The sequence below is a fragment of the Ammospiza caudacuta genome, chromosome 5, assembly GCF_027887145.1.
Source record: "Ammospiza caudacuta isolate bAmmCau1 chromosome 5, bAmmCau1.pri, whole genome shotgun sequence".
Taxonomy (NCBI): Eukaryota; Metazoa; Chordata; class Aves; order Passeriformes; family Passerellidae; genus Ammospiza; species Ammospiza caudacuta.
This window is the reverse complement of record NC_080597.1, coordinates 39,057,057-39,065,775: the sequence shown is the minus strand read 5'-3', so window position 1 is coordinate 39,065,775 and position 8,719 is coordinate 39,057,057. Positions and strand designations below refer to the sequence as shown.

The window sequence follows — 8,719 nt, the reverse complement described above, 5'->3', positions numbered from 1 at the left end:
AAGTTTCCGTAACAACAGGATACAATATTCAAGGTCATTACTGCTATTTAATACAGTGCAAATTTCTTTCCAGATGACTTTATCTCAATAGCTTCTATTTTCCAAAAACAGCAGCTATTTTCTTTTTGAAAGTGAATCATTTGGCATAATAAGTTCATTATTTTCATTTCGCATAATCATTTGGCATAATCATTTTATGGTGATTCGCTGTTTTAAACAATCCCTATGTTATTGCTAAGGAGAGACTTTCCTGCATTCATTGCCCTCAGTGCATCTCCACAGTTTCCACTCCCAAGCCACTGTCATACCAGTTTTCCATTGGTCATGTGGAGTTTATTTGCAAAAATCCCTTGTGAGAGGCCTAGAACAGTAAGCTGTCACTTTTCCACAGTCTGAGCACCAAACTCTTTTTTTGTACACAGACAGCAGGGGTGTGATCAGCCTGTGCTGGATGCAGAGACTTGCTCTTCACATTCCTGTTTCTTCCTTTCACTTGCAGAGTTATGGTTTGACTATTGCCCTTTGGACTGAGATTAGGTTTAGATGTCACAGTCATCATGTTCAGGAACAACATGGTGTGAAAATGCATTTTACGCTTCCAACAGTCTGTAGTGCAAACAGACAAATCAGCATTCACTGTAAAAATAGCCTTTTGCCTAACTACAAAAAACATGACAACAAGTGATTGCACAACGTGATGTGTCTTTTACTCATGCCACATTTCATGTTCCCCGTGTTTTGCCTAATCACAAGTAGAAGACATCTGCCATTATTACTCCCTTTCTCCCTGCAAGAAATCCCTGCTTGTGGATAGAACCATGGAAAATGCTTGTCCCAGCCAGCAACAGTGCAATGGGCCTCCAGTTTCTGATAGGCACTCCCTCCTCCCCAGGAAAACGTCTTGTAGTAAAATAAATGTGTTTGTGCAGTGGTGACTATTTATCACTGCAGCCCCTGACACAGGCATTAAAGCATCTGCCATTTAGAACTGTGTCTCATAACTGGCCAAATGAGAGCTGCAATGAAACCCTATCTCACCATATTGAACTGGAGAAGTCTGTTTAGTTAGCAAGGTTGCACCTCTCAGATACTAACAGGACCGTAACTGATATGAACACTAAAGTCCATATCCAATCAAAGGCAAACAGCAATAATTTGGAACAGCTATACAGTAAAGACCTCTGCAAATAAGAATTTTTAAATCTCCCCCTGCAAAGATTGTAAATTTCTACATAGTTGTCTTTTCCAGTTCTCTGCCTTTCTGGCTCCCCAGCTCCAGAGCACATATTACACTGTTCACTACCCTATTTGCAAAACTTACATTCGAGGGATGGTTGCTGCCATGTGCTTTTAAATTAAAGTGTCACATACTTATATATGAGCACTGGTATGTACAGTACACACACTTCCTGTGGTCAGTTCCTAAATCTCCAGTGAGAATGCATGTGACATTGTGGATATGCAAATAATATCAAACCCTTGGACAAACAGAATTTGAATAGGGTCAAGTGAACAAAAAATTCTAGGTAAACAAAAGTCAGGTAAGTCTAAATTCATATATAAATTAAAATCAAGAATTAAAGCTGGGCTGCATTATTCCTACAGACCTCTGTGAAATTCATTTTAAGGCAAGAAGAGATAATGAAATTCAGCTAAGAAGTGCTACTACATACTACAAGCCATGAAGCTTGATATGCTTTGTTCCAGCAGCAGGAATTATTACTACTATTATTACTTTTGGAATGTCAGAAAGGTTCTTTTTGCTTAAATTTCCCATGGGTTATTGTCAGCATAAAAAATGCTGGTCCCTTGTAGAGCCTCCACTGCCCAAACTTTGAAGAACACACGTGGAAAAGCTATAATCTCTATTTACCAAACATTTCTGTAATATTTTGTAGATTCAGGAATAGATACATGCTTTTTAACACACTACCAGTCTTTGGTGTGCCAACTCTCCCCTTACACATTTGTCAGCCATTTCAAACATCCTACAAAGCAGATGCTTAAAATATCCTTCTGAAGGGAAGGGAGGGATGAAGTTTCTAATCCTCAATTTACAATCCTTGGCATAATATTCTATTTCAGCAGCAAATCACACTTCTCTAGCTCTTCCCTAAGAACTGTGACTACAAATGCCAGCGGATCACACAGGAGAGCCAGGTACAGATCTGTCTAACCTGGCAGTGCTGAACACCCAGCATTCCCTTAACATTTCAGGGTGCCTTCCAGCTTAGTTTCTCATGAACAGAACCCAGGTGACACACCCTTGAGAGCACCCTGTTAGGAGAATGGAAAGTGCAGTAAGTCAGGGCTAGTCAGAGATTTCCTTGTCAAAGGCATTCCTGACAAAGTGAAACGAGAATGTAAATATATCCTGGGTGAGTATCTGGGTGTACCTACCAACACATCATGAGAAATGACAATTAACCCTGTTAACAGCTTAGACTGGTGTCCTGACTATGTCACTGCACAGGCTGCAAGTGACAACAAAACATGGGCAGTAACATATATTTCTAGACACACCACCTACCCTTACCTGAACAACCTACCAGACTGGTGAGAAAGCCCGTGTGAACTGGAATTGACAGAGAATGCAAAAAGAGCAGTAGCCTAGAGGTTTTCAGTAGCAAAGAGGTTTTCAGTACTCTAAGTGGTTGTCTGGAGACAGTAATGAGGAGAGCATTTTTTTTTTTTCTGTTGAGAAATTAGATGAGAAATGCTACAGTTTTAAAAGGTGTTATTTTTCCTGTGGGGAAAAGAAAAAAATGTTGGAAATAGCAATCAGGAGAAGATATAAAGTCAAATGTTAGAAGGGTTTCAAAAACACATTCAGAAGAATATAAACTGCTTGAAAAGGCAAAGGCAGAAAAACAACATCTTGTATTAACAATAAAATACTGAAAGTTTCTATTAAGAAGGATGCTGCTGAGCACGAGTGTGAAAGGAAGAAGAGGAGTGTGAATAGAAAGATTTCCATTTCCAAAGTGCAGAAAAATTCTGAGAGGCCCAGTATGCCCACAGCTGGACCTGCACTACAAGAAGCAATTTAAGAATCATTACCCTGGTAGCCAAAGTATCTAGCCATCTCTCAAATCAAGTATTTGAGGTATGAGTAGAACAGGGCTATAACCAGGCCTGAAAATTCCACCTTCACCCAGGTGCCCTATCACAGCAATGGATAGGATGGATCCTCACTGATTACCAATGCCACTGCAATGAGGTGTTAAAGAGATCAAAGATTTAAAACACACTGTGCCTGTGCCTGGAAGAATCTTGAGAACAGTGAAGGAGAAAAATGAGATATTTGGAATGGTATAAAGTGTTAAGTGAGTCCTAGCTGACAAAATACTTCTTAATAGTTCTGGACTAAATTTCTGCTTAAAACTTAAGGTGTAACAAGTGACCAGGGCAGTTACAGACTTATTAATCAACCACAATTATCCATAAAAATTGTAAGTGGCAAAGTGAATTTGGAGGGATCTAATTCCTGGAGGCCAGCTGTGACTTAAAATGCAGTGCATCTGTCTTGTGTTTGGTCATCCTGATCACTCATTGAATTTACAAATCACTGACTTTCTGAAATATTTCTTTGGCAAAGATAACAGACCTTGTAGACCAAATACAACACACCAGAGTTTTACTTGTATAAATAGTCTGAAAGTGTATTTACAGTAGAGCTACCATGCACAGAGGCATGAACAATTGAATAAAGAACTGGCTTCAGAGTAAGTTTTTCTGTGAGGTTCTACCAAGGAAACTGAAATGACAAGCAGCCTTCATTAGTGATCCTCCTTTCAATTCTATGTCCAGTTGTTCTTATTCACATGCTTTTATTTCCTCTTATGTCTTTGTGCTTATATCTAACATGATAAGGAATAAAAAGCATGAAGAGAAAAAAATCCCATACCAACTTTGAATCCTCCACTTCATTCAGTTTTGTAATGGAGAACATCTCTGAGGATATTTTATTCATATGTGCTAGGGCTGTTTTCTGGCTGGGTTACATAAACCAAGGAGCTGCAGTGGGAGATGCAGCAAAATTCAAGTTTCCTATATGATGGGGAATCTGACCATTTTCATTCAAATAAAAATTTATTTACAGTTGTTAGGAGTTTTTCTCCTATCAGTTATTCCTATAAATGACTAATTATGTTGAGCCCACATCACTGTGAGGAACTGGATCTGTTTACTCTGTCACTAAGTGCTGGGAAGAAAGAACATATTTTGTTTCCTGTTTAAAAAAAAAGAAATCTGTTGAAAGCAGCAGGAGCATCTGGCTCCTAAACTTACAGTTTCCCAACTTGCTGAGTTCACTTAAAGCTCTTGAAAGGACAACAACAATTTGGTAATTATCTTTCTCCTTTAAACTAAATTTTCATTTGTGCACCTTACCAGTAGACTGATCTTGTCTGTCTTGTTCCAAACGTTCCCAGGGTAGTATTGAAGAAACAAAAGATTAAAAGGAAAAAATGAGCGTAGTAAATGTGAAAAAAAAAAACTAAACAATGCACTTTTGGTTTGTGGAGTTTGGGGTTTTGGGGGTTTTTTTTGGGGGGGGTGGTTGTGTTTGGTTGGTTGGTTTTTGGTTTTGCTGCTTTGGGTTTTTTTATTATTACTACTATTAATGCTATGGGACAAAGACCCCTGTAATACCTGAAAGCATGTAAAGAGCAGCTTTTCCATGGATAGTCAGCAAATTAAATCAGAGACACAACGGATGGGTAAAGGTCAACATTACATCCCTCTTTAAAGGTGGAAAATTAAATCACAGGAAAAGTAAGTGACTGGTCAAAGGTCAAACAGAAAGCAAGTTGCAGAACATGGAAATGGAGAAACAGTTTCTTATATTCAGTACATTAACTGCCAGACTGCCTTTTCTTTAATCTGAAGAGGGAAAAAATCCTCAGTGGTGGAATAGTATCAAAATTAGTTTTGCTGAGAACGGTGTGAATTTCTCTGTCTCATCCAAAACTGGATATTGTTCTGCCTCATTAAAGAAGAAATGAGATCCACTCCAACAACACTGATGTGGTGAAAACAAAACCACAACTACTCTTACTATTGAAGATTTTTGTACTCCAAAAAAATTGGTTTGCAGTTCTGGAGAAATAGTTGAGTCAATGATTAATTTAATTGTAGCTTTAGAGAAATAAACAATACTACCACACTTGCCTTCAGAAAGCTGAAGTTTGGAGCTACATTTGAGAGCTATGAGACCATTGCAGGTGCTTCATCTTCACATACTATCGTTTCTATAAAAAGCTTACACATGTGTATATATACACACACACACAGGAATATACTTAGTTATCCACATAAATGTGCATGTGTGTGGGCATATAGATACAGGCACATATGCATATGCACCAATGTCTATTTATGTAAACATAAAGACATTACATGGTATTTAAAGAACACAAGGCAGTGCAGGAAAAGAGGCAAAGAGGTCACTTTCCCAATCCTCTTTCTTTATGAGAGACAGCTCCAGACATGATGTGACATTACAGTATAAGCTAACAGAGAGTGGTCACAAGCTCCATTTCTGTCTCTGTGTCTGGGAAGCTCTCTATACCCTGCCAGCCCCAAGGGATTAAACTTCAATTACACCATATGCCTGGGCTTTGCTTGCCCTGAGCAGCGTCAAGGACAAGGGCTGTGCAGCGAGCCCCATCCCACTGTGACCCAGTCACCTGGAATCACTCCTGTCACCTCATGGGCAACGTGGGAAAGTTCACAGTGACAGGCTAAGCCGAGGGGCACTATCTGTGGGTGCCGCATCATCGCAGCACAGCTCTGCCTTGGCAACCTTCCCCGTGTGTGCAGAGGAGCAGCGAGCTTGGCTCCCAACCTTGGGCTGGCCCGGGTGCCTTGGGTCACAGGAATGGCACGCAGGGGGAAGGTGGCGGGGGGTGGAAATAGCAGGGGCTTCTACTGAAAATATTAACCCGTCTATTTGGAAAGCGATGGCTGCCTTTGAAACCTCTCCTGATACCTGTGTGCTCAGCCCCGGGCCGGGGGCGTGCGCCGGGGCTGTCCGGGAGCGGTGGGCCGGGGAAGGGCCCCCCTGCCTTTGTCCCGCAGCCGGGCCCCGGGGCCGGGCACGCTGCTCCCGAGCGCACGGCACTTCGGGGAGCGCGCACAGCTGGGCTGTACTTTTTCCCGCTTGTTTTTGGGGTTGTTTTGGTTTGGCTTTTCTTTGTTTGTTTGTTTTAAATTTTTTTCTAATTTGTCTCCCACCTCTCGTGTCCCCCCTCCCCCATCTAAATAGGAGATGTTCTCAGGACAGCGCCCAGGAGACTGACTGGAATCAGTTTTGGAGGGTGATACACCGCGACAGCTAAAAGTTGGATAGGGTTTCAGCAGCTCCTATATAAAGCAGGGGGGACTTATGTCACTGCACTAATTAAATTCCATCTGGGTTGTTCCTCGGGGTGTTTTTGAGATTGCCACCCAACTCAAGCAGGCAGAGAGGCCCAGGGACAGCATGATGGACCTTTTTGAAACTGGCTCCTATTTCTTCTACTTGGATGGGGAGAATGGAGCCCTGCAGCAGCTGGAGATGGCTGAGGGATCCCCGCTGTACCCAGGCAGCGATGGCACCTTGTCTCCATGTCAGGACCAAATGCAGCCGGAGGCCGGCAGTGACAGCAGCGGAGAGGAGCATGTGCTGGCACCCCCGGGACTACAACCCCCTCACTTCCCCGGCCAGTGTTTGATCTGGGCTTGTAAAACTTGCAAGAGAAAGTCGGCCCCCACGGACAGACGGAAAGCAGCCACCCTGCGGGAGAGGAGAAGGCTGAAGAAGATCAACGAAGCCTTCGAGGCTCTGAAAAGGCGGACTGTGGCCAACCCCAACCAGAGGCTGCCCAAGGTGGAGATACTGAGGAGCGCCATCAGCTACATCGAGAGGCTGCAGGACCTCTTGCACAGGCTGGATCAGCAGGAGAAAATGCAGGAGATCGGGGGGGACCCCTTCAGCTTCAGCCCCAAGCAGGGAAATGTAAGCACGGCCGCTCGGCCCCTGCGCCGCCACGGCAGCGCCGCCGCGCCCGTCCCCTCCCTCCTCCTCCTCCTCCTCGGCAGGGCCGCCGCGGGTCGGCAGGGCTGGCGGGCGCTCCCCGGGGAACCGGCGAGCCCTCGGGGCTGCCGAGCTCCGCCGGCCCGGGCAGCCGCGGCCGCCCCACTAACACCCGTCCCTCTCCCCGTGCCTCCCCGCTCCCGCCTGTGTGCCGCAGATCCCCAGCTCGGACTTCCTGAGCACCTGCAGCTCCGACTGGCAAAGCGTTTCCGACCATTCCCGAGCCCTAGGAGTCAGCCCCAAAGAAGGTAACTCGCCCCCGGGCCCGATTCCCGAGCCCCGACGGCCGCGATCCCGGCGGTGCCGCCGCCCCGCTCCCGCCTGTGCCCGGGCTCTCGGCAGCCCCGGCGAGGAGCAGCGCTCCGCTCTGCTCTTTAATGCCTTCTCTCTCGTTGAGCAGGAGTCTCCGCTGTCGAGTCGTCGGCCTCCAGCAGCCTTCGCTGCCTCTCCTCGATAGTGGACAGTATTTCTTCCGACGATCCCAAACTGCCCAACGCGGAGGAAGCGGTGGAGAAATAAACCGGGTTTTGTGGTAGTATATTTAACGGAGATGGAGCCTCCGTCCTCTCTCCTCTAAACTAAGTAACGAAGCAAATTCACACAGTGGAAAGCCCAAGCAGGGCCCTTTTTAAAATCGAATCAAGGTACACCTACCCCAAAGAAAATGGCTCCCACCACTGACTCGAGCCAGACAGACTTCTCTCTTGCCTTTTTTTTTTTTAACCCGAGTTTTGTTTTCTTTAACTTGTGTTGCATAAACCACCCTCCTTTTTTATTTTTATTTTTAAGATACTTACCTGTGTACCGGTGATCCGCTTTGTCTGAGACTCACCGGGAAGTTCATTCCTGTCTGAGTGAAGCCCTTGGTTGCATTGCGTGTGAGTCATATTTAAAGAGTCCCCGCCTCATTCGTTCCTGTAAATAATTTCAGTACTGTCTTTTCTTTTGTAAACATAACATATATATTTAAATGGTGGAATGTGATATTGTATATAAGAACAGATGGATTTCTTGGATTGTAAAATAAAGCTCTTTGTGTTACAGTGTTTTCTTCCCGTCCTCTTAATTTCATAAAATAACCCGATCCCGGAGTTCAAACCTGCCACTGACCTCAGTGAATGAAGGCCTGAAGAGTCAGAGCCTGTAGCAGAAGCACGACCCGTGTGACTGAAGGCAGGACACGGGACAGATTTTTCTTTCGTTTACCCCTCCAAGGTTTCCCCTTTAGGGCCGCAGCCGCGGTGTGAATCACCAGGGTGTGAATCCCCCGTGTCTCCGTGGGCTCCCGGGGACGCCGGGCGGGCACGGGTGGGTGCCGGACAGGACCCGCCGCCCCTCCGGCCGCCCGCAGCGCGCCGCGGCCCCGTTCCTGCGGAACGCGTGTCCCGCTGGAAAGCGATATTTCTGCCCTAAAATGCCCGACAGTGCCGCTCGAGGACCTTGCCAGGCAAAGATGCTTCGCTGGCCCCGCGCTGTACATGAGAGGTGAGGTTCGAAAAGGGGCATGAAAGAAGATAACCCCGCCCGTCGTCCTCCCCACTCATTCCCCCGACCTCCTGCCCCGGTCTTGGAGCTGGGAGAGGCTCAGTGCGTCTCACCTTCTCCTCTCGGCACCGAGGGCTTGAACGCAGGGCTTCTCTG

At 45.6% G+C, this 8,719-nt stretch overlaps 1 protein-coding gene across 1 annotated transcript; it reads left to right on the top strand.

Annotated features, from left to right (window-relative positions):
• The first annotated feature begins 6,484 nt into the window (after positions 1-6,484).
• Positions 6,485-8,072, top strand: MYF6 (myogenic factor 6). The gene is made up of 3 exons (XM_058805760.1): positions 6,485-7,000; positions 7,236-7,326; positions 7,479-8,072. The coding sequence occupies exons 1-3, from the start codon at positions 6,485-6,487 to the stop codon at positions 7,595-7,597; spliced, it is 726 nt and encodes a 241-aa protein (XP_058661743.1). The 3' UTR covers positions 7,598-8,072.
• The last annotated feature ends 647 nt before the right edge of the window (positions 8,073-8,719 follow it).

What these genes read in the sequence shown, in the direction of transcription:
- MYF6 (XM_058805760.1), top strand. Translation starts at nt 6,485, where the DNA reads ATGATGGACCTTTTTGAAACTGGCTCCTATTTCTTCTACTTGGATGGG. An exon ending in TCAGCCCCAAGCAGGGAAAT is followed by an intron (nt 7,001 to 7,235) that starts GTAAGCACGGCC and finishes TGTGTGCCGCAG; the next exon opens with ATCCCCAGCTCGGACTTCCT. An exon ending in AGGAGTCAGCCCCAAAGAAG is followed by an intron (nt 7,327 to 7,478) that starts GTAACTCGCCCC and finishes CTCGTTGAGCAG; the next exon opens with GAGTCTCCGCTGTCGAGTCG.